General features: G+C 40.4%; 1 protein-coding gene across 4 annotated transcripts in view; it reads left to right on the plus strand.

Annotated features, from left to right (window-relative positions):
* MORF4L1 (mortality factor 4 like 1) overlaps positions 1 to 25,241 on the plus strand; it is a 42,082-nt gene extending 16,841 nt beyond the window's left edge. For 2 of the 4 annotated variants that reach the window (XM_008170504.4, XM_005300680.5), the window contains 9 exons: positions 720 to 800; positions 4,718 to 4,780; positions 11,873 to 11,898; positions 12,545 to 12,633; positions 13,734 to 13,835; positions 17,554 to 17,642; positions 20,392 to 20,564; positions 20,910 to 20,994; positions 24,551 to 25,241. In XM_008170504.4, coding sequence (XP_008168726.1) covers positions 720 to 800; positions 4,718 to 4,780; positions 11,873 to 11,898; positions 12,545 to 12,633; positions 13,734 to 13,835; positions 17,554 to 17,642; positions 20,392 to 20,564; positions 20,910 to 20,994; positions 24,551 to 24,635 — 793 coding nt within the window. In that variant the 3' untranslated portion in view covers positions 24,636 to 25,241. The remainder of the gene's footprint in view (positions 1 to 719; positions 801 to 4,717; positions 4,781 to 11,872; positions 11,899 to 12,544; positions 12,634 to 13,733; positions 13,836 to 17,553; positions 17,643 to 20,391; positions 20,565 to 20,909; positions 20,995 to 24,550) is intronic. The other 2 variants (XM_042856535.2, XM_042856536.2) reach the window with 1 other exon arrangement.
* The last annotated feature ends 997 nt before the right edge of the window (positions 25,242 to 26,238 follow it).

Here is a 26,238-nt window from a genome sequence, read left to right on the forward strand (position 1 = left end):
CGTGTCTTCAGACTTCTAACATGGACCTGTCCTTATCTTCATAGTCTTTCAGCCAAATGGATCGCTACTCCTTGTCTTCCTGATACTTCAGATTTTGATTAAAAGCTATGTGAATTTTAAGTTGCAAGGAAAAGGGTAAAATGGGTTTAAATGAAGGCGATTGCTTGTGGTTTCTCAGAACTACATTTTGAAAATAAAACAGATATGTGTATATATGTAATTGAGTTGATGGCATATGTTGTGTGATAGTCACCTAAAATATCTTGTAAAATGGTAATGCCCTCTTATCGAAGACTAATTTTTTTATAAGATGGGGTCTAAATGTATTCATCCATATGAATGCTTTTTTGTATTGGTCTGGAAAAAAGTGACATCTTGGAATACAAATATTTCTAGTAAGCACCTTTCTGAAGCAGCTCCTGTGTATTTCTTTCTCACAATTATGAATATTGGGGGGGGGGGAGGGGAGGAGAGAGTTGGGTGTCCATGTGTAGGTAAAAATGATTGGTCAGCACTATAATGAAGTTCAATCTTGTAAGTAGTTGGATTTCCTCCCCCCCCCCCCCCCCCCCCCCCCCGTCATGAAGGGTCTTCCTCTGTCTGTTTTCTTTAAACCCATTCACTACAAATTCTCTAAATTTTTGTACGGACTGTTACCTTTTAGAAAAGAGAATAGCTTCTCTTACAGTAAAATCTTGTTGCTGAATTTGTTTTTAAAGGGAACAATATGCAGAGGGCAAGATGAGAGGTGCTGCTCCAGGCAAGAAGACATCTGGTCTGCAACAGAAAAATGTTGAAGTGTAAGAAGCTTTTTTTTAAATTTCTTTGCTTGTCAGTCATTACACTTAAATTTTAAGCAGCACTCTTTTGTGCAGTTCCAGAGGTTAAATTTAAAGTGCAAAATCTTCATTTAAAATTCAAAGAAACTTCAGTTTATAAACATGGAGTGTTTCTGTTGATACAAAAAATATTTTTCTATCCAGCAAAACGTTCTCTCAGTGCACTGTTCACTAATGCAGGATCCACGTGTTGCTGAAAGTAAATGACTGGATGCACTTGTTTTTAAATTCTGCTCCAGTCTTTACATACCATTCCTCTTAAATTACTGAACAGAAGTTACGAGGGCACATCATATCTCACGAGGTAGATCTTAGTGAAACTGCTAATTCCCCATGAAATGGCAGCATCAACCCTGGTCACACAAACAGTGATAAAGAATCTTTGAAGACAGGGATGTAGCTCAAAAGAATAAATTGCATATTTCCTTCATGGTGTGTATTTATTAAAGCACGGTTTAGGATGCAAATGAAGTTGTGTGATATTCTGCCATTCACGAAACACTAGCTTCTTTACTACAGGTTGCATTTTGTTCTTTTTTTTAACTATTCTATTTTTTTGGACAAAAATAATGCTAAGTATGTGTGTGGGTCTTAAAACAAAAATGGCTTTGCATGTTAAAATTGTAAGCTTAAGACACCCAGACCCAAGCTCAAGTGTTCGTTAGAAAACAAATGTATTTTCACTAGTAATCAACAGATCTTCAGTTCCATCCATAGGGTTTTAGTGACTAGGATTGTGGCCTTATCTAGACACAGTTACGTCCAGTCACTTAATGTTCGAGTGAATCGGCAACATTCGCTCCAGACTCATATCCACAATGTACCATTTAATATTTTATTTCAGAAGGTAGTGGATTTGATTAATTTTTGAAGGTATTCATTGCTAATGTGATACTTTGAGCTCCTAGCTTGATTTGCTTTTTGGTCTTTGTCAAGAGAGAGAGCTGGCTAAGTTTTGACACCATTTTCTAAAAATAAAGGCATTTGATGGCAGTTTCAGATCTCTCTTTTAGGTCCTGTATCATTCTTTTGATGATGATTATGGATATTTTTTAACATTATGAAATATATATCTGTTTTGGATCTTTTATTTTGACGTCAAAAGCGTTATTTAGACATTTCGTAGAACCCCGTTAAAAGTTAGCATAATAGATTTAAACTGACAGGAGCTAGTGTTTCTGTTGAAGGGCCTAGTGCACTTGATACTATGGACAGTAAAGTTGGTAAGAATACAATTGCGCTTCTGTGTTGCTCTGTGACCATAACAGGGTTATGACTACTAATCATGAATATATGTATCCATGCTTTTGAGATTAGAGTTCTGACCCCCCCCCCCCAACTTGCATGGTATTGAATACCCCCTAATGGTAATGTTAGGGACCAGATCCTGCTAGCCTTACTCAGGTGAGCAAGTCCCAGCTGAATTTGCTGGGATGGCTTGTGAGAGTAAAGTGAGCAGGAGTGACCCCTAAAGATTTAACTCTCTCAGAAAAGCAATGAAATTCAAAGTTGCTATCCTAACCCCCTCACTCTTAATTCTAAAGGCACATCAGAAACACCACTCTGGTGTGGGCTTTTTTTTTAAGAGCCTCAGTCTTATTGTGTAATTTTGAAACCATATTTTCAAGCCCTGGCTTTGCTTCCCAGTTGAAACAGCGTCCGAGAGGAGGATGTGTCTCTTCCTCTGTTGCCACTAGAACAGAAACTGGGGTTGATAGTGTCCCATGGTAGCTGGGACGCTTATATCATAGGTAGGTTAACTGTCCTCCTAAACCTTCTTGATAAGAGCATCTCATTTTGGGGTGGGAAATAGTTCATCAATGATGGATCTTCAGATTGTTAAGAGGGATCCATGAAAAAGGAAGATGTGCTTGGAATAGTGAGCTGGCTTTTGATGCTATCATTCATCTCACGTAGGGCCCTACCAAATTCACAGTCCGTTTTGGTAAATTTGGACAGAGGATTTTAAAAATTGTAAATTTCATGATTTCAGCTGTTAAAATTGGAAATGTCATAGTTGTAATTGTAAGGATCCTGACCCAAAAAGGAGTTGTGGGTTGGTCACAAAGTTATTGTAGAGGGGTTGCCGTACTGCTACCCTTCTGCACTGCTGTTGGTGACAGCCCTGCCTTCAGACCTGAGCAGCTGGAGAGCGGTAGCTGCTAGTCAGGAGCCCAGCTCTGAAGGCAGAAATAAGGGTGGCATTGCCACCCTCACTTCTGTGGTGCTGCTGCTGGCAGGGCACTGCCTTCAGGGCAGGGCACCTGGCCAACAGCCGCTGCTCTCCGGCCGCCAAGAAGTAAGGGTGGCAATACTGCAAACCATCCTTAAAATAACCTTGCAACCTCCCTGCAACTCCCTATTGGGTCAGCATCCCCAATTTGAGAAACGCTGGTCTCCCCGTGAAATCTGTATCATATAGGATAAAAATACACAAGACCAGATTTCACGGGGGGAGACCAGATTTCACAGTACGTGACGTGTTTTTCATGACCATGAACTTGGTAGAGCCCTAATCTCATGATATTAAAGGTACCTTCCAGCATAAGGTCCATGTGCCTCTTGCACTGAACTTGCTCTTCCAACGCTTTTCATTTATGTCAGCACCATTGGCGCTTCCTCTTCAATTAGCAGCTTGGATGTACCACTGCTTCCTTCAACAGCAGAAACTCTCCCTGTCCCCTTCTGATGGCGACGGAGGAAGAGAAGTCATTTACCTATGACAGGTTTCAGAGTGGTAGCCATGTTAGTCTGTATCAGCAAAAAGAACAAGGAGTCCTTGTGGCACCTTGGAGACTAACAAATGTATTTGGGCATAAGCTTTCTTGGGCTAAAACCCACTTCATTGGATGCATGCAGTGGAAAATACAGTAGGAAGAGAGATGTATGTAATGAAAAAATGGGTGTTGCCATACCAACTCTAACAAGACTAGGTTAGTGTTTTTGTTCTGTGGTGTGTGGTTGCTGGTGAGTATGGTAATTACATAAAGTAAAAACTTTCCCCGTGCTAATTTTTCCCCTACTGTTACTCACACCTTCTTGTCAACTGTTTGAAATGGGCCATCCTGATTATCACTACAAAAGTTTTTTTTTCCTCCTGTTAATAGCCCACCTTAATTGATTAGTTTTATTAGAATTGGTATGGCAACACCCATTTTTTCATGTTCTCTGTGTGTGTGTGTGTGTGTGTGTGTGTGTGTGTGTGTGTTATATATATATTTTTTAATATTAATATGCATCCAATGAAGTGGTTTTTAGCCCACAAAAGCTTATGCCCCAATAAATTTGTTAGTCTCTAAGTGCCACAAGTACTCCTGTTCTTTTTACCTATGATAGTATCCCAACACTGTGCCTGGGACTGTAGGGCAGATATTTGCAGAACAGTGGGTCTCAGACCACTTAAGCCAGATAGTGAAGATGGGATCTGAGAATTGCAACTATATCCTCTCAAATTGCACTACTAAAACAAGGGTTTTTTCCTTTTAAAGAAACCATAACTGGCATTTTAAAAAATAAAGGGGCATTGCAGATGCATAGTGTGGTTAGTGGGGAGGGAGAGTAATTGATCTAACCACATTTTTAAAGGGGTAACACTGTTAATCTGTTTAGGCCTCAGAATTTACCTTCTGTAGCATCCTTGGAGGATGCCTGTAATGTAAAAAGACAAATTTTAATTAAAAAAAACAAACAACAAATTTGACTCCTCAGTGACCCAAACAAGGAAATAACAGTGTAAATATGTGTATCATGCTCCAGGGATGTGGAATGTGTTTTTAACATCCTCTAAAAGGTAAATTTTTGAAGCTTAAATAGATTCTCTTAAAGGCTAAATATCAGGTCTGACACTCTGTCCTTAACTCAACCCCCATTGTGCCTAGATTTTTCAGACGAGATGGAGCGCATACTGTTTGCTGTTTGGAGACCCCTACAATATCGACACGGTGAGTTAAGGATGGATTGTCACACCAGGATTTTCATCCTGAAATCCAAATTTCCTTGCTTTTGTAAATTTCTTTTATAGGCTCTTAAAGTCTTAAGTCGCAATAATGTAAGGTGCTGGTGATAACACAGGTAACAACTGAGGAAGTGACTCATACTTTGACATCTCCATAAAGTGCAGCTCCTACTTAAAATTCTTTTTAAAAGTCTGTATGGGCTAGTAGCTCTTACCTATTTCTAAACGTGTGCACTGTGCCAATTGAAAGTACACAAACCTATGTGATATGCATGCTTCAGTGAGAATTCAGTGCATCCATTTAAAAAGGAACTGCAGATATTTAACTTTAAGACTTCCATTTATTTATTTTTGTGTTAGAAACTGGTGGTTTTAGAAGACTAGTCTTGGTCTGCTACCTGTTTACCAAAGGGTGAAGTCCTGGTGTCACTGAGATCAATGACAAAACTCTTACTGACACCAGTAGGGCTAAGTTCTGGCCTTTGCTCATAGATGGGTGTTGTGAATGTAAGGATTGAGTCTCATGTAACTGTGGGTTTAGGAATTTCTAAAATACTTATTCTGTGACCTGCTATAGTTTGTATATTGGAAAAGTATGCTGAGGACATTAAGTAATTTTTAATCAAATACAATGATTTGTAATGTGTAAGTTGTATTAATAGTACAAATGTGTTTTATGATGCTGGTTCTTACTGATGGGAAGAATGCCAGACAAGGACAGTTCGCTATCAAAAAACAGGCTTGACGTTTTCTAGAGATAAACTTCCCTGTACTTTTCTCTGCAAAATTTCAGGCTTCTGGCTGCTGGCACTGGACTCCTCAGGGGTTCTGCCCTTCTGACATGGCTGACCTAGCTACAGAAGTTTTCACTTAGAACAGCTAGCAGGCAGTCAGAAGGCAGCCAGTGCTTTGGAATATGTGAAGAAAGACATGCTGTACTTTTAGAGAATCGGAACACATGAGCCAGTGGCAAACCTGTCCGAGAAGTCAGGAAAGGGAAGTCTTGTGGTTCTTTTTAAATAACATGATTTCCTAGGGCTCTGGCCAGAAGTGCTACCAAGACAACTGCGTTGACAGCTTTAGTAACCTGGGAATTGGAATTTGTTTACATTTTCCTCCCTTTGATAGAACATTCAGACTTCAGGCTCCACCTATCCTTTGAAACACATGTGTGTATGTTTCAGGTGTCCTTTGGCAAAATGAGGTAAAGCTGCATGAATAATGAAACTCAGGTCCCTAAGATGTGAAGTTTAATTTCCAGCTTTAACTTTCATATTATTGCTTAATGCTACAGCAAGAACTTGTATGCTGAATTTAAAAAGGCTGATGGGTTAAACTCTGACTTCCTTTTAACAGAGGGCTATGGTCATGTATCAGTTCTTTGTTCTGAAAGCTCACATGGTCGGAAGCAATTCTCAGCATGCACACTTCAAGCTGTTTGAAAGTTGGCATTTCTGAGCTGACTCACTGGCAAGTGATCTTGTTGCCAAGTGGCATAATTTGTTCCACTGGCAGAATGGGAGCATAGCATTCTATTGTGAAGTGAAACTATTTAATGTTGAGTGTCTGAAAACGAAATCTTGCTTTGTTTTTTCTGTTATCAAGATGTGGTTGAGCTCTGGAAGACGAGCCATTCAAACTCCTCTGCCCACTGCTAGATTAGAACATTCCCATTAAAATTTTGCATCTTAAAATATTGACTTCAGTTGAAAATCAAACATCACTAAAAGGCTCCAGAACCCTGTTACTTTCTGGACAGTCACTAAAATGGCATTTACCTTTCAGTCTTTTGGTTACAGTGAGGTTCACTTCCTGTACTGAATTGTAATGCTGTTAAACTACTGCCAGTTACTATATATAACAATATTTAGTGTAGCCTTATACAGTATATATGACTATATCAGAAGATTGGCTGTCACAGAAAACTGAAATAACAGCTATTTTTTTAAAATCTACCCATTACTAGTGAATTATTTTTTAACCTATTTCAAGAGGTGATCTTGGCATCGTGCTTTTTCTTTAGTAGTTCCCTGATGCACTGCCACTGTCTGTTAGACTTTGCAAAATGAAAGTCACTTTGACCTAATATAGTTAAAATAGCTTTGAAATTTAGGGATCTGAGAGATGGGAGAGCACAAGGCACCTGCATTGTACTGTACTTATCAATAGTGCAAAAAAACAGAACAGCTCCAGACCTAGGAGGGTTATTTGTTCTGACAAATTGCAGTGGTTCTTAAAGTACTTTAATTTATATTCCTGAATTATCACAATTGCTCCAATTCTTATGGATTATAAAGACCCCCAGGCCTCTACTTCTAGTTGGTGTGTTTAAGAGTAACTTTTTTTTGCCTTTGTGTTCTGGTCAGAATTCCAATTGTGTGACATTCAACCTATCTGCTTCTATTTAACTTGTAGTCTTGGGTAGATTTCTCTTTTCTCTCTTTTCTCTCTTTTCTCCCCACACAAACTGAGTACTATCACTGATATGGAATGACAGCTATTCCACCCTGTTTGTGGCTGCATTTCAGTGGGAAGTGAAGTGATCCATTGCCTTTACCCTCCTCATCGACATGTGCAAAACACTGATACATTTTATGTGCCCCATGTTGTGGAAAAAAGTAACTCTTATAATGTCTCTTCTTCCCTAACCCTCCCCACTTCTGTGGTGCCTCCGCTTGTCCTCTGTTACCCAGCTAGTGCCTAGTCACTTACAGGGTAAGAGTTCAGAAGCTGGTTGGGAAACCCAATGTACATGCAGTTTCACTAGTGGCCTGATTCATTGCCAGCTGGACTTTAGTGAATGTTGGATTGGGCCCTAAAACAGTGTAAATGGAGGCTCCTTTGTGAAAAAAGGTTTTGTATGTGTACATTGTCTTACTGGTGTTTAAAATATGAATAGACTGAAACCTGACCCGACACTATACTGAATTTCTGAAGATTCACTCTTACAGTATGGAACAAAATCACAACATGGTTTAGTGTATGGGAGCATATTTGTTAGTCATAACATTATAAAGAACATGACCCAAACACTTATGACAAACTAGATTTAGGTGACAGAACAAGAATTATCTGGACTAAGTCATGGTATTAATATTAGAAATCTGCACTTGAAGATTGTTGTGAGTTCAATCCTTGAGGGGGCCACTTAGGGAGCTGGGGCAAAATCAGTACTTGGTCCTGCTAGTGAAGGCACGGGGCTGGACTTGATGATCTTTCAGGGTCCCTTCCAGTTCTGAGAGAGGTATATCTCCATATATTAAGATGATAGGCAAATATGAATGTGACAGACTTATGGATCAGCTCTTATTTAAGACTGTATCCAGACAACTTGAACCAGTGACCTGGCCTAGCAGATGCATATGTAACACAGGCAGTTGTCTATATCCTAAAAAACAGTTGTGCTTGTATGTGATTGATTTTGGATTTTAGGCATAATTTACTTGATTTTAGGTTCATTCTGCATTTGTGAATGTTAAGAAAAGTAGTTGAAAGGGGTTTCCATGTTTTCATTTAAAGTAATCAACTTAAGTTCTCTAGGTCAGGGGTCGGCAACCTTTGGCACGCGGCTCGCCAGGGTAAGCACCCTGGCAGGCTGGGCCAGTTTTATTTACCTGCTGACGCGGCAGGCGGCCCCCCACTGGCTGCGGTTCGCCATCCCGGGCCAATACGGGCGGTGGGAAGCCATGGCCAGCACATCCCTCACCTGCGCCACTTCCCGCTGCCCCTATTGGCCTGGGACGGTGAACCGCGGCCAGTGGGGGCTGCGATCAGCCAAACCTGCCGCGTCAGCAGGTAAATAAAACTGGCCCGGCCCGCTAGGGTGCTTACCCTGGCGAGTCGCGTGCCAAAGATTGCCGACCCCTGCTCTAGGTGTTCATGGAAATGATTTCCCTATACAATTCAGATCAGCTTTTCATATTTGTATGCTGAATACAGAAGTGTAATGGGTTTAGAGAACAGTCTAAAGAATTGCCTTTAGATTAGAAACATGAAAAGGTACATGGAGTAGAGCAAGTGCTGAACAGTATCTTTGATGGTGTGAGTATGCTAGTGAATTGTTCTTGCCAATCATGATGCAGATACGAAGGACAATCCATACTAGCTTCATACATCTTTATCATTCTGACATTGCTATTTACTTAAATTTCTTCTCATCCTCTGCATCTATGGTGATAGTACTAAAACATGCCAATTTTACCTAAGATTAGACTGAGATTTAACTAATTTATAAACCTCCCTATCAAGCTGGATTCCTTTCATAGCACTGAGCTTATGATGGCCAGTTTCAGTATTTCAGGTATTGCCTAACTACAAATCTTAAGTAGTTACTGAAGATACACACATTATCCAAGGTAACTTTGAAGTATCACCTCTGCACAGCATGTTGGATATTATTGATATAAATGTCAGTATCTCTTTTGAATACTAATAGTTCTTGGCCTCTATCTTGTATCAGAGAATTCCATAAGTTAGGCATGCATTTTTTTTTTTTTAAAATCCCCACCTGTATAATCTACTTCAATGTATACCCCAAATTAAGAAACACAGTAAAAGAACTAAAAGAGCCACCGTGGCTTAACAACCATGTAAAAGAAGCAGTGAGAGATAGACTTCCTTTAAAAAGTGGAAGTCAAATCCTAGTGAGGCAAATAGAAAGGAGCATAAATGCTGCCAAATTAAGTGCAAGAATGTAATAAGAAAAGCCAAAGAGGAGTTTGAAGAACAGCTAGCCAAAAACTCCAAAGGTGGTAATAAAATGTTTAAGTACATCAGAAGCAGGAAGCCTGCTAAACAACTAGTGGAGCCCCTTGATGATCGAGATACAAAAGGAGCGCTTAAAGACGATAAAGTCATTGCAGAGAAACTAAATGGATTCTTTGCTTCAGTTTTCACGGCTGAGGATGTTAGGGAGATTCCCAAACCTGAGCTGGCTTTTGTAGGTGACAAATCTGAGGAACTGTCACGGATTGAAGTGTCACGAGAGGAGGTTTTGGAATTAATTGATAAACTTAACATTAACAAGTCACCGGGACCAGATGGTATTCATCCAAGAGTTCTGAAAGAACTCAAATGTGAAATTGTGGAACTGTTAACTAAGGTTTGTAACCTGTCCTTTAAATCGGCTTCTGTACCCAATGACTGGAAGTTAGCTAATGTAACGCCAATATTTAAAAAGGGCTCTAGAGGTGATCCCGGCAATTACAGACCGGCAAGTCTAACGTCTGTACCGGGCAAATTAGTCGAAACAATAGTTAAGAATAAAATTGTCCGACACATAGAAACTCATAAACTGTTGAGCAATAGTCAACATGGTTTCTATAAAGGGAAATAGTGTCTTACTAATCTATTAGAATTCTTTGAAGGGGTCAACAAACATGTGGACAAGGGGGATCCAGTGGACATAGTGTACTTAGATTTCCAGAAAGCCTTTGACAAGGTCCCTCACCAAAGGCTCTTATGTAAATTAAGCTGCCATGGGATAAAAGGGAAGGTCCTTTCATGGACTGAGAATTGGTTAAAAGACAGGGAACAAAGGGTAGGAATTAATGGTAAATTCTCAGAATGGAGAGGGGTAACTAGTGGTGTTCCCCAAGGGTCAGTCCTTGGACCGATCCTATTCAACTTATTCATAAATGATCTGGAGAAAGGGGTAAACAGTGAGGTGGCAAAGTTTGCAGATGATACTAAACTGCTCAAGATAGTTAAGACCAAAGCAGACTGTGAAGAACTTCAAAAAGATCTCACAAAACTAAGTGATTGGGCAACAAAATGGCAAATGAAATTTAATGTGGATAAATGTAAAGTAATGCACATTAGAAAAAATAACCCCAACTATACATACAATATGATGGGGGCTAATTTAGCTACAAGTCAGGAAAAAGATCTTGGCGTCATCGTGGCTAGTTCTCTGAAAATGTCCATGCAGTGTGCAGAGGCGATCAAAAAAGCAAACAGGATGTTAGGAATCATTAAAAAGGGGATAGAGAATAAGACTGAGACTATATTATTGCCCTTATATAAATAGATGGTACGCCCTCATCTCGAATACTGCGTACAGATGTGGTGGTCTCATCTCAAAAAAGATATACTGGCACCTAGAAAAGGTTCAGAAAAGGGCAACTAAAATGATTAGGGGGTTGGAACGGGTCCCATATGAGGAGAGATTAAAGATGCTAGGACTCTTCAGCTTGGAAAAGAGGAGACTAAGGGGGGATATGATAGAGGTATATAAAATCATGAGTGATGTGGATAAGGAAAAGTTATTTACTTATTCCCATAATACAAGAACTAGGGGTCATCAAATGAAATTAATAGGCAGCAGGCTTAAAACAAATACAAGGAAGTTCTTCTTCACGCAGCACACAGTCAACTTGTGGAACTCCTTACCTGTGAAGGCTAGGACTATAACAGCGTTTAAAAGAGAACTGGATAAATTCATGGAGGTTAAGTCCATTAATGGCTATTAGCCAGGACGGGTAAGGAATGGTGTCCCTAGCCTCTGTCAGAGGATGGAGATGGATGGCAGGAGAGAGATCACTTGATCATTGCCTGTTAGGTTCACTCCCTCTGGGGCGCCTGGCATTGGCCACTGTCAGTAGACAGGATACTGGGCTAGATGGACCTTTGGTCTGACCCGGTACGGCCTTTATGTTCTTACGTACTTTTATACTACCGTTCCAATCAAAACAGTCTTGTAAATGTTTTATTAAATGGAAAAAGCTGGCATAGGATTAACTATGGTGCTAAGAGCATACCACCAATAGCTTTTATCAGTTTAGAATTTGTTGCCATTAGCCTCGTTGGTTGTACCTTTATATTTATATTGGAGAAAGTAAATGACAGTGCCTTAGTGACAACCTCTACCTTCCTTTATTTTGTTAGTTTCTTCTTGCTATATAGTCAAGCGGGTTGGTGGGCTTTTGTTCATTGTCCTGGGTTTACTGGCTCAAGTTTCCTCTTGACTAACTTTTTAAATACTTTTTAGAGATCTTTGTGTATAGGTGTCCCCAAAAATTCAGACTTATTTCTATTGATACCTTAAGACTTGAAATAATGTGTGTTTCCATTTTTGCAGGAAAACAAAAAAGAACAAACAGAAAAGTAAGCATATTTTTATTCATAAGTTATAGTTTATTCAGTACATAATGGAAGATCTACTGGAACAGATACTCATCTGATGTAAATTGCTATAGTTCTAATTAAAGTGGGGCTATGATCATTTACTTGGTTGGCGATCTGCCCAACTAAGTTTATGAAGTAACTTTTGTTTCAGATTTTAGGCTGTTAACCAGGTGGAAGCATTAAAAACATACAAATGGAAATGTCTGTCAGGGTCAAGACTGCTTACAAATTAAAAACCACACCAAGTGTTTGCATATACCAGTTCTGCAGTAGAATCGTTCTTTCTTAGATTACACAGGTGTTGGGTTCTCTTTCTTTTAGCATGGAATATTGTGCAGGCTCAGATGCTGTAATATAGTGGGGATGTGAAGACATAAGAGTGGGTCTGCAATAGGACATATATTGCGTTGTAACCTGTAATCTTTGTGTCCAAGTTATCAATGTAGGGGATGTTTCAGGAGGGGAAATGATTTTTTTTTTTTATTGAAAAGAATGAATTCATCTGCAGTTTGAGACCTGCGTATAGTCAAACAAGTCCTTTAGTGAAAATGTCAGTAGAAAAACTATTGTTAGTGTAGATATAAAATGCATCTACAAACAAAATAGCTGTTTTTTGTTTGTGTAGCTCCTGGAATTGGGGAAGGCAGCAGTACCAGCGAGACTCCCCAGCCTCCTAGGAAGAAAAGGGCTCGAGTGGATCCCACGGTTGAAAGTGTATGTATTTTAACTCTGTAGTAACTCTCCATTTAGCTGCAACAGATTGAATGGTTTATCTTGATAGTTATATTTCAATCTTGGTTACTGTTTTTAAAAAAAGTTCCTGGTGAAATCTGCAGCTTTGATCTGCTTTATCTTTTTGGTCACAAATGCATGACAAGTATGTCCAGTAATTTAAGCAGGGGAAAAATATTCCGAATAATATATTTACGTGAGTTAGCTTCCTATCCCTGTTAATACAGAATTTCCAGACCTAGCACTCCAAGCTATCATTGTGCTTTTGGTAAAAAAGATAAGTCTATGGAGGAAAATGCCACCAGTTAACATGCTATAGTTGCGAGCAGCTTTCAGACTGAAATCTGAGAGCTTCGAGTTTGTTCTTTCCATCTCAAAGTACTGCTTTAGTTGATGCATCATCTTAAGTATTTCAGAGATAAAGGAATCGTTCGTAAGTGCCAAAGCTGCGAACATCAACAGTTTTATTAAAAAAAAAAAAGTCTATTTTCATAAGTTGATATTTAAGTAGTCTTAAATGAAAAACTTTTTTGGTTGGAGGAAAACATTTAATGTGTCAATAGTCTTTATATGGTATTCAATAGATCTATCAGACATGTGGGTCTATAGTCAGAGGTGCCATTGAGTCATCAGCACAGTGTGAAGGCATTTGTAACTGAAAGTGAAGTTGCATAGTAATATAACAACTTAAAAACTGGCTTATGATTATCTGTCAGTATTGACTGTTTTCCCTGTTCAACGAAGTGGTGGTGTTAGCATGAATTAACGAATAGGTAATGTAACAAAAGAGAAATAATACTCCCAAGTACAAAAGCTCTACTGGTTTTGTAAGGTTTGTATCTTAAAGTGCTGCTCCAGGGATATCTTTGTCTAACAGCTGAAATACAGTAAAATTCTAGCAAGAGTTGAACTGTATGTCACTTCATAAGATTCTAAGGTAACAATAGCAGCTGCAGTCTTCTATCTTTTGATAGACGTATGTAATGGCTACATTTTAGAAAATTGAGGCTGTGTGGGTATGATGACCAAAGTAGGATGACTTTTTTTGTTGTTTTTTGTTTTGTTTTTTCTTGATTCTTCAGGAAGAAACATTTATGAACAGAGTTGAAGTAAAGGTAAAAATTCCAGAAGAGCTGAAACCATGGCTTGTTGATGACTGGGATTTGATCACTAGGCAAAAACAGGTAACCCTCACATTGTGAAAATTATCCTTTATCTATAAGCATGTATACTGACTTCAACCGATAGTTTGGAACTTATGCTCTTTCCAACTGGGGGAATGTGTTGGTCTGTTTTTCAAGGTATACTTGGTATTCTGTCTCCTCGAGGCTTATTTGACTGGGTTGTAGGTACTAGCTGGTTTCTTCCCACAGGTCACCTGTGATGTTCAGCAGAGCTGCGTGTTGTTGTCAGGAGCACATCCTGGAGCTTCCTTAAGTCCAGGCAGGCATAAACTAAAATGTCAACTTGCCCTTTTAAACTCATGGTGTTGCCTGTGGGTCTTTGTTGGCCTTTTGATACATACTCACTTTAGCTGGTAGAAAAAGCTGGTCCATAACATTTTATATAGACATTGACATGTTCTGTATCCTCGTCAATGATTAGATAGTGGCATAGAGAGTACACCTACAAAGTTTCTGGATGATACCAAGCTGGGAGGGGTTGCAAGTGCTTTGGAGGACAGGATTAAAATTGAAAACTGGACAAACTGGAGAAATGGTCTGAAGTAAATAGGATGAAATTCAATAAGGACAAATACAAAGTACTCCACTCAGAAAGGATCTGGGGGTCATAGTGGACCACAAGCTAAATGAGTCAACAGTGTAACACTGTTGCAAAAAAAGTGAACATCATTCTGGGATGTATAAGCAGGAGTGTTGTAAGCAAGACACGAGAAGTAATTTTTCCACTCTACTCCGCTGATTAGGCCTCAACTGGAGTATTGTGTCCAGTTCTGGGCACCACATTTCAGGAAAGATGTGGACAAATTGAAGAATGAGCAGAGAAGAGCAACAAAAATGATGAAAGGTCTAGAAAACATGACCTATGAGGGGAAGATTGAAAAAATTGGGTTTGTTTAGTCTGGAAAAGAGAAGACTGAGAGGGGACTAGACGGTCGTTACAAGGAGGAGAGGGAAGAATTGCTCTCCTTAACCTTTGAGGATAGGACAAGAAGCAATGGGCTTAAATTGCAGCAAGGGAGGTTTAGGTTGGACATTAGGAAAAACTTCCTAATTGTCAGGCTAGTTAAGCACTGGAATAGTTAAGCCTAGGAAGGTTGTGGAATCTCCATCATTGGAGGTTTTTAAGAACAGGTTAGACAAACACCTGTCAGGGATGGTCTAGATGATACTTAGTCCTGCCATGGGTGCTGGGGGCTGTTTCCAGTCCTACGCTTCTATGATTAACCTTCAGGCTAGGAAAGGAGTTGAGAGAATGCCAAAGCCTAGAGTGGATCTTGAACTTGGATCTGCAGGGCTCCTGGTGGGCAGCTTGTTGCCAGCACAGGTGTGCTCGAGGACAGCAACAGTGGGTTCGTTGCCCGGTGTGCTTCGCGTCAATAAACACACCAGGTGGAGAAGCAAACAAAGTTTATTTGGGATCCCAAAGCGGTGCAAGGAGACTGGCAAGTCTCAAATCAAGCACATTAACAGGAACAGTTTTTCTTCTTTTATACATTTTGCAGTTAAGCCTCACCCCGCCCTTTCCCCTCTAGCCCTCCTTTTCACCCCCCCATTCCTCCCTCTACCCCTCCCGTCCCTGGTAATAGTTAAGTCATTCTTGGCAGCTATAAGCCTAGCTTGTTAGTAACTTCTTTAAACCGTTATCTTGTCCTTTTTCCCTTCAGCCAGAAACATGCAGGCCTCATGATTACCGCTTGAGCAGGGGGTTGCACACAGATAACTGGTTGCTTACATATTCCAATTGCACCTGGCTTTTGAGGTTGATTAGAGTTTAAACATGGAAGGATAGAGTTTGGTTCACTTAGGCCTAGTGCAGGAAGGCTTCATTGACACTTAGTGGCCTTCCACCCTCCCGAGTTACCTAGGGTGAGGCCTAGTGATGTCAACAAGCTCATACTCCGGCCCTCCACCTGACAGCTTACTGGCATCAGCTAGAACTGGGACTCCTTGAAGCTCCGCTCAGATAGGGCGCTCCAGCCTGGGCCTGGTTGGTGAAACACAGGCGCTCCTCCATTGGATTGCTTTCCCCCTATTTGAGCCAGAGGGAAGAACAGCAAGTAGTCTTCTGTATAACTGAGCCCCACCCTGCTCTGGACTGCTCACCCAGCACTACCTGCTTGTCTCCTGGTTTCCTGACTCTGCTTGATTCCTAGTATCTGACTCGAGGTTCCTGATCTTCTGGTTCGGAGCCCTGGGTGACATGGGGACCCAGCACTCTGCCCATGGCTAACCACTAGGCTGCCTACAACTAGGTCCTGACAGTCAGTTTTTGTGCAAGCATGATGTGGTTTAAAAACAAAACAAAAAACTTTCCAAGTTGCACTTGAGGCTCTGTGAAAATTGTTTTTTTGTGTAGTTGTATATGTTCCTATCTCCTCCTGCTTTCCTGCATGATTTGAATCCAAAGCAAGGCTTCTTGCTAGATTAATTTAGCTAAATTAAACTCTGCTTGTCCTGCTTCTGTAATAAACTAAAATGCAATTCTCTCTTCAATTAAAAACCTTAATGAATTGTTGAAGATCATAGGTTTTGTGTTTGTTTTTTTTTTGTTTTGTTTTGTTTTTTTTTTTCTTCCCCTGGAATCTTCACGCAAGCAATCCTCCCCATCCCCCATTTGAAGCCTGTAAGAGTCTACCACAACTACTTAAAAATGTGATCTTTTAAAAGCAAGAGATCAGTAGCCATGACTTGAGTCTGACATAAAGCTGTGGACACTTTCCCATGCAACTCTGCAAATGTACTTCAGTAGTGGTATTCAGTATAGTACTTATTCCAGTTCTGGGAACATCCATTTCTGAATCTCCTCAGACTGGAATGCTCTTGTGAAAGGAATTGAATCATTGAATCCAGATGTGACCAAAGATTTGTATTTGAGCTCATGTTTCAAAAGTGTAAAGCAAGTATATTAATATACAGTTTAGTTATGGCTTGTGTATATATAATGGCTTCTACATTCAGTGTTAAACATAGAAGCTAAAATCCTTAATGGCCCATGCATTTGAATAATATTAATCAACTCCTCTGCTTCTTTGTGATGCCCTCTTTAACTAGACATTCCACCTGCAGGCATTACAACTTACAAACATACAAGGTATGATCAGTGGTGTCTGAAATACGTCTGCTGTCAACAAGCAGATCTTGGCAGAGAGTGAACAAGAAATGATGAGCCCTTGATATCTGTAGGGAGCTAAGAGAGAAGAATCTGGACTCTTCATGTGTGTAATGCAATGCTATCGGCTATTAGATTTAGGACAGAATACTTTATTTAAGATAAATTTTAAAGTAGTGGGCAAGGTTTGATGCATAAAGATATTGTGGGGCTCCATCTTGTCCCTGGATGGGAGGATTTCTGTAATTCCCACCTATATCAGCTAGACCACATAGGGATTTGTTTGCTGCGGTTCTAGAATTCATTGCTGCATATTATAGATTCTGAGGAGCTCTGCTTAGTCAAACAGTAAAATATTGCTTTTGAAAAGCAGACAACATGCGAAAAGAGAAGGGGCAAACATGATGGAATGGTTAGCTGTGATTTAATACCTTCATGGTCAAGTAAAATCCTAGTTACAAATTCTCTTACCAGCTGAATGTTGTAGAAAAATTCTTTTCTACAAAGGTCCTCGTTGTATTTGTCAGTACTTTGAAACTAGTATGCAGACACATTCTGCAGGTGAGACTATTTGCATTAATCAGTCTATTTATTCTTTGATTTTCATAGCTCTTTTATCTTCCTGCCAAGAAGAACGTTGACTCCATTTTAGAGGATTACGCAAGCTACAAGAAATCACGAGGAAACACTGATAATAAGTAAGTAATGGCATTTTAAAGGGCATGTCTTAGCCATTACAATGGCTTTCTGCTGTTGACTGTTAGACTGTCCCAGTCCTCCTTCCTGGATGGGCACCACTTCTTTGTAAATGGACCACAATCCTGGGCCCAGTTTGGCACAGGAATTTCTTAACCACAGACATTGACTGTGGAGCAGCATTAGAATGTTAGATCATTCTTTGGAAAATCGCAAACCCTTGAACGCAATCCACCCGGTTTGATCTCCCTGCTCTTGTCAGCCTTGGGTTTGTTCAGCATCCTTAAGCAAGGTAGACCACCCTTGCTGCCTTCCTCTTTCCATCTCAGTCTTCTGGTATCTGGTGGTGGATGGCTTCCCACTCAGACCCATCCTTCGTCTCTCATCTGTGGTCAAACTGCAGCTCTCCAGCTATGGGCTTAGACCAAGGAGTTCCAGCCCCATCCTTTTAGATTTGGGTAGAGTCAAGTCAGTTGTGCCTCCTGGTTGCAAATCCAGAACACTGCAGCAGAGAGTTAATCCAAGTTGATGGTTCTCTGAGTCTCCTTTATAATCATTCACCTATGTGACCAGTCCCTAGCTCAGAAGGAACGTTCTAATCCCCAAATGAAAGCTATAACACAAAGTGAAGGTGACTGACGGTTACAATTAAAATGAAGGCTGAAAAACAACCTGGAGTTCAGTTTATCCAAACATCTCCCAATCTCACAGCGACCACAGAAATTGTTAAATACAAATGGTAGTTTAGTACTTGAAGTGCAAATCAAGAACTGAACCTGAATAAATAAATAACTTCTGTGCAACAAAGTGTCAGGCTGGAATTTTCAAAGAAGCCTGAAGTGTAAATGTACCTGCTTGTTTCTCTCTCCTTCTATTGGTATATGTAACACAAGGTCCAGTTGCTAAAAATGCTGTTCATAAAGGGGACTAATCTTGTGCTGCTGTATATGCCAAAATCTAGGTTGACACTTTTTTGAAAATTGGGCTCGCATGTCTTTATGTATAATCAATTGTTATCGTTGGAGTGGCTCTGAGTATAGCTAAGGGTGATTAGTGTCACCCTTATAACACCCTGTTTCACTTTGCCCCCTGTGTGCACACAATACACTGTTTAAGTTTCCTGCAAGACCCTAGCTTACGCTTCGGGACTTCTGAGTGTTTAATTGTGCAATCTTAATAGTTTTAACTTAGTTCTCTCTTAGTGGATTTTTCTAGGGCTGGGCACAGCTGGAATGCTCTTTCATGCACTTTGAGGGGTGCGGGGGAGGGGAAGGCCTTCTAAGAAGCTGTACAGTATCTTACCCTCTTCATTGTGCATCTTGTAAGGGCTCCTGCAGGATCCTCCTCCCAGATCCAGGGCCTGATCCAATATCCATTGAAATAAACACCCCTGTGACATCAGTGGGATTAGAACTGGGGTCCATCTAGTCTAGTATCCACAGCGGCCAGTACCAGATGCTTTAGGGGAAGATACAAGAAATCTTGCAGCATGCAGATGAGAGATAATGTACCCTCCTGGAAGTTCTTACCTTAATCACTAAAAGAGATTGGTTTAAGACCGGAAAGGTTTTTTTTGTTGGTATTAACTACTAGAATGCTGGGTATGCTTGTATTCTAAGTGAATGGTCCAATCCCTTTGCTTCCATTACATCATGAGGCAATGAATTCGTCTAATTAAATTGCACAAAAGTGTTCCCTTTTATCAGCTTTGAGTTTGCCATCTTTCAGTTTCATCAAATGCCCTTTTGTGTTTTGAGATTGGAGCTTCAGTTTTCCCGATCTCCCTCTTCTATGCCATTCATTGTATATAGTTCTGTCACATTCCCTCGGTCCTTCAATCTCCTCAATGAGTCTTCCACCTTCCTAATTGTTCTCCTTATCCTTCTCTGAAAACACCTTTAATTCTACAATATCGTTTTTGAGATTGGGTGACTAGTGTTCCAGATGAGGATGAAACACTGATTTATATCATGGCATCCTGTTCATGATCTGTCCTGACATCTTGTTTGGGTATTATATCAGACTTCTTGCTAAATGTCTGGAGAATAGCTTGGTTTAATGGATTTGCTATGGCGAATGAACCCTGTGGAAATAAAAATAATTTGAGTGGAAGAGAATTTTTTTCTCCAAATGGTGCATCTTTTTTCCTTCCTTACTCCTATGCAGAGCACAGCACTTTCCCCACATGTTAAATGTTATCTGTTCGATGTGAAAGGCTTATGTTCTTTGCTGATATTACAGAAGTCTAAAGTTAAAAGCAGTAACCCCAACATTTTGGGGAAGGAGTTGGAATAGTGTCAGGGAGGGTGTGGAGTGGGGGCGGGGCCAGGGGCAGAGAGGCGGTCGAGCACCCACCGGCGGGAGCAGAAGTCGGCGTCTATGATGTGTGTGGCATAGAACTGACAGGTGCATCTTCCAAGACTTTAAGAAATTGCCTTTTCATCTTGCTTTGAATGTGCCGCTTTAGACATGCGTTTGGATAAGTATCCCGTTCAGGTGGGAAGGCAGACAGTTTGCTTTTAGTTACTTTTTCTTAGAACCAAGTTGACTTGAAGCATGTCTTCATGTAGAGCCAGAATACCCCATTTTTAAAAAGTGGAACCACTACAACTATGCATTTGTTTCTCTGGGCCATCTCTTATGAATATTGGCTCTTCAGAGTTCTAAACTACCCCAGGAAACCACAGCCCTGGTGGTTGCTTTTGTTTTTTATTTACATTTGTAATATTTCACATTTCCTTTGTGTGCCAGAGAATATGCTGTTAATGAAGTTGTTGCTGGAATAAAAGAGTACTTCAATGTAATGTTGGGGACTCAACTGCTGTACAAATTTGAGAGGCCACAGTATGCTGAAATCTTAGCAGATCATCCCGATGCGCCTATGTCACAAGTCTATGGTGCACCACACCTACTACGATTGTTTGGTAAGTTTGGCATCTTGAGTCTACCATAAAAGGGGACAAATGGTTATATTGCTCCAGCTTCTTTTCTGTCTTGTTAATAATTGGAATAAGACACTGAATCAGAGTAAAATGTCTAAACAAATGACTCACATGACTATCCTTGGGTCATTTATATGAAATGCTCAAAACCACAAATCACCTACTCAGAATGGAAGTTTTAAAAATGTAGTTGTTTAGAGAAGGTTGCGTAGGTAAGAATGGGAGTCTGAAGTTAGTGATCATGTCATATGGATCTTGGGCTTGTACTCATGTATGGTTAAAGTTGTCATGAAAAACAAGGTCAAATCTATGCTTTTCTTAAAACAGTACGAATTGGAGCTATGCTTGCCTACACCCCTCTTGATGAGAAGAGCCTGGCTTTGTTGTTAAACTACTTGCATGATTTCTTGAAGTAAGTTCAGCATTTCATCTTTGTGTGTTTGAAGGTTTTTTTAAAACACTAAAGCCCTGATCCTGCAAACACTTATTTATATGCTTAAAGTTTAGCATGTGTTTGTTTATATGACTGTGACCTAATGCTTTTTTATTCTAATTTTTTGGACAGTATTTTGATATTGACAGTGTCAGTTAATCTGCAACACTAATCCAGTGCAAGCCCGTTGGTCTCTTGACAGCCTTTCTTCCAGTTTGGTGGTGGTGGTCAGTTCTGCATAGTTAGTATTACAACCTAGTGTGCATTTTACTGAAGAGTAACTTGTTAAAGACTTCAAGTTTCAGGACCTAGATTTACCTAAAGCAGCTTACATTTTTCTGAACTAACTAAACAAACTGAAAAAAGGTGCTTGGTTAATATTGCAGTTAGTCATCCCTTTGTAGCAACAGAGTTGGTACGAGAGGTCTTGTACTAGAAATTGCTCTGGCACGCTTTGTCTTGACATACTACACAATTGTTCCTGATTATAGAGAAATGTGTATTTCCATTGAAGGCCCATACCAAAGGTGAAATGCATGGGTTTTTGCAGTTGAGTTTCTGTCATTACTAACATTCAGTAAAGTTCTTTGATATCTGAAGCACAGTTGCTAACTTTCATGTGGTAAATAAACACCCCGACTTTGACAATAAGCCAAAAATGAAGCCAATCCCTAAGAACTCCAACACTCTGACTAGATTTCTTCCCTCCCCTCACCCCCGGGCATGCAGTCTGGGACTGTGGTGGGCCCGCTGTGCACCCCTGACTATTCCCCCCCCCTTGCCTCTGCTTGCCAGGAGCCAATCCCCCCCCCCCCCAAAAAGAAGCAACAAGCTATAAGCCAAAAAACTAGCCAACAATCAACTCACAAGCCAGTTAAGCCAAAAACAGATGTCGTGGTGTTGGCACCCAATTTCTTTGTTTTTGGTTTTTTCCCATGGGTTTGGCATGTCTGATCTGAAGTACACTGCAGTTTAAAAGGAAAGGAATCAAACAAACCATTTGGGTAGAAAAAAGATCCATTTTTGTTCTTGCGTGTGCTGCTGCAAACTGCTAAATCAGAGCAATTCCATCAGGCGTTTCAAAAACGGTCTTCTATTATTGCCTTAATGAAAAACATCTTTACATTTTTTGCATCTTTATATTTTAGTCAAGTGTGTAGAAGCCCCAGTCAAAATTTGCACCCAATTCTACATACATGCAATAAGAGACAGTCCCTGCCCTGAAGAGCTTATCCAAGTACACGGTCCAGACAAAGGTGGAGGGAGGAGCATTTTCCCCATTTTACAGACTGGGAATAGAGGCCAAAAGATGTTAACAAAGTCTCTCAGTCTGTGGCAGAGCTGGGAGCTAATCCCAGTCAAGTAGCTGAGCTACGAGTCCGTCTTTCAGCTCCTCGAAAGGCCAAGCTTAAGCCATTTGTTTCTTGATGCGTTTTAGAACTTGTTGATCTGCCTTTCCTGAAATACATGCAAGGCAACAGACTGTTTGCAACGACGTCCCATTTGTTCAATAGCACTTCGAGGCACTTAAGTCAGTTAGGTGCTTTTTAATGTTTTACTCTATCTTACTATAGGACTTAAATGTGAAATCTAAAAGTGGAAAGTTGATCTGCTGTAATGGAGCTGGAAGTTCATGCTCTGTTAGTGGAGGAACTGACTACTCTAAAGAATCAGAGTCCTCTACATTTTAGAAACTTGTAATCTGATTTTAAATTTTAATGTATGAAAGAATCCTCTGCAGTTCTCAAATTTAAGAGGACTTCCTCTAGTTATGGCTTATGCTTTAGAACTCTGGATGCATGGTTAATTCTCCAGTTGTCATTGGTCTCACATTTATGCTTATAATCCCCAGTAAATGCACAAGCACAATTGTCATACTTTCCAGTATGGCAGGGAAATGTCAGGCAGTGTCGGTCTTGTAGGCAATTTAAATACGTAATGTTTGAAATTGCTTGGCCTTGTGCATTAACACTCCAGAGGCATACCATCATTTTCTCACTATGCGCTAACTACCTGCTTTTATTTTATATATATATATGTCTTTTTACCACCACATTCTGTTGCTTTCTCTTTATTCCTTCAATAAAGCAATTATTTCTTGAACACTATATTGTGAAGAATAGAAAACTGACTTAATTTCATAGGTGAAAGACAGGCTAATATAGAAGCCGTTGGTAGCTAATCCATAATGTTTGAAAATGTGTTAATAAATGAAGTGCAGTAGGTGATTAACTTAGTGATCCTTGCAGGCGGCCTTATAGAACCCTAAGAACGTCCCCATTTTAAAATGTAAACGCTTGTGGTTAGGGAAGAAACCTGATTCTGCCCTACAAAGAAGGGCTGAGTATCACTGTGCAGCACTCGGTTTGTAGAATGCCATATTTACTGGCCAGTCTTCTTCTTGCCCTGGTTATAAATAGGACCCTACCAAATTCATGCTCCATTGTGGTCAATTTCATGGCCATAAGATTTTTAAAAATTGTAAATTTCATGATTTCAGCTATTTAAATCTGAAATGTCAGTGTGGTAATTTGTAGGGCTCCTGACCCGAAAGGAGTTGTGGGGGGGGGTCACAAGGTCATTGTAGGGGGGTTGTGGTACTGCTACCCTTACTTCTGCGCTACTGCTGGTGGCGGCGCTGCCTTCAGAGCTGGGCAGCTGGAGAGCGGCAGCTGCTGGCTGGGAGCTCAGCTCTGAAGGCCGAGCCACCGCCAGTAGCAATGCAGAAGTAAGGATGGTATGGTATGTGGTATTGCCACCCTTACCTCTGCGCTACTGCTGGTGGCAGTGCTGCCTTCAGAGCTGGGCATCTTACCAACAGCCGCTGCTCTCTGGCCGCCCAGCTCTCAAGGCAGCACAGAAGTAAGTGACAATATCACGACCCCCCTAAAATAACCTTGTGACCTCCCCTGCACTCCCTTTTGGGTCAGGACCCCCAATTTGAGAAACACTGGTCTCCCCCGTGTAATCTGTATCGTATGGGGTAAAAGCACACAAGATCAGATTTCACAGGGGGAGACCAGATTTCAGTCCATGATGTGTTTTTCACAGCTGTGAATTTGGTAGGGCCCTAGATATAAAGCTTCACCTAGCACTTGTTAAGAACCACATTTGTTTGTACAAAACAGTAGGCTACTTTTTACCTGCCTGCTTGAATGACTGGCAGACATCCAGAAAGGACAAACATTTGATAGGAAGCGGAACCTCATAATTCATATTGTATTTCAACCTGTTGGAGGTCTTGTGGCAACACTTGGCTGTAGTCAAATTTGTTTGACAGTATTTCACTGCTTGAAATTCTGAGTGAGGCACTCTGTAGGATTTCATGAGTACAATATCTGACACCTATTAAGAATTAAACTGAATATTTCTCTGGGCTGTTCAAAGACTGACAGATTTTCAACAGCAGATGCTGGAATCCAATTCAATTCGAAGCAGTGAAATAACAGTTTGTGTACATTAAAACTTAAATCTTGATAATGACCTGAGTAACACGGTATTTTAATTTCTGCATGTGTATATTTTTCTTTCACAGGTATTTAGCAAAGAACGCTTCCACATTGTTTAGTGCCAGTGACTATGAAGTAGCCCCTCCCGAATACCATCGGAAAGCAGTATAAGGCATGCCTCTGTATAGTGAAGTAATACTTGGATCTCTGTGACAGTGCTGTCCATTTCTACATTTTGTTCTTTGTCCTTCCATTGCACATGTCTCTTGCACAGATTATGTAAATTTAAAGTGAATAAAGTGTGTGTTAAAACTGAACTGACATTTGTAAGTTCTAAAGTTTTCTTTTGTTTGTTCTGAAACAGAAGCCTAAAAAGGAGGCTTTGGGAACCCATCAGTGGGATGTAGAAAGAAATGCAATTAGCATATTATTTCGTTGTCTGAGCTCCTTTAAAGTTTATAGGTTCATTGTTTTGACACTAAGCTCTTACCTAACCTGCATTATTGCTTAGTGATGACAAGTGTGCCACAGGGGTTGTGATGACCTAACTTATATGCTACTAATTAGTTTGACTTTCAAGCCCACTCACTTTCTTGGTGTTTGAAGTGTAGCATTTGTTGATCCGTAAATTCATTCCTTGCCTAGAGAGTTGAAGGATTGTGACTTTTGTATCCTAACATAATGGAAAAATGCATTATTGTATCTTGGTGTTCTGAAAATGTTGGTCTTTCAAGGAGCTATTTTACAAGTCTTCAAATAAACTTTTTTTATTTCAAAGATTACCTATTTTGACTTTTTAACTGACCTGTGTCCTGCTTCATCTGTTGAAGCATTTTCACGTGATCTAGCACTCAGAAGTCATAAATCAAATCGTGTTGTCCTAGTTAAATCTGCAGTATCCTGAAAAATATTAATATAAAGTGTGAATTTGTGATTTTTAGTTGTAGCTTGGAGACTGTGACGGGTTGGATCACAGAACCCCCCTTGGGAGCTGCCACCCGATGTGCAAAGACTACCCCTGCTTCTGTTTTCCCTGCCAGCTCAGGACTCCAGCACCCTGTCTTGCTGAGCCAGACACTCCTGTTTGGCTCCACACACAGATCCAGGGTCTGAATCTCCTGTCCCAAAGCTGCAGGTTTACCTGAAAACAGCTCGCAGTAGCGCGCTTGTCTTTAGCACTCAGATGCCCAACTCCCAATGGGGTCTAAACCCAGATAAATCCGTTTTGCCCTGTATAAAGCTTATGCAGGGCAAACTCATAAATTGTTCGCCCTCTATAACACTGATAGAGAGATATGCACAGTTGTTTGCTCCCCCAGGTATTAATACATACTCTGAGTGAATTACTAAATAGAAAGTGATTTTATTAAATACAGACAGTAGGATTTAAGTGGTTTAAAGTAGTAACAGACAGAACAAAGTAAGTCACAAGCAAAATAAAACAAAATGCGCAGATCTATGCCTAAACAAACTGAATACAGATAATTTCCTCACCAGTTCCAGAATGCTCCCTTTTACAGGCTAATCTCCTTTTAGCCTGGGTCCAGCAATCACTCACACCCCCTGTAGTTACTGTCCTTTGTTTCAGTCTCCTTCAAGTATCCTGGGGGGGGTGGAGAGGCTCCTTCTTTAGCCAGCTGAAGACAAAATGGAGGGGTCTCCCCTGGGTTTAAATAGACTCTCTCTTGTGGGTGGAGACCCCCCTCCTCCCTCCTCTGCAAAGTCCAGCTCCAAGATGGAGTTTTGGAGTCACCTGGGCAAGTCACATGCCCCT

The sequence above is a fragment of the Chrysemys picta genome, chromosome 10 (assembly GCF_011386835.1).
Source record: "Chrysemys picta bellii isolate R12L10 chromosome 10, ASM1138683v2, whole genome shotgun sequence".
NCBI classification, from domain to species: Eukaryota; Metazoa; Chordata; order Testudines; family Emydidae; genus Chrysemys; species Chrysemys picta.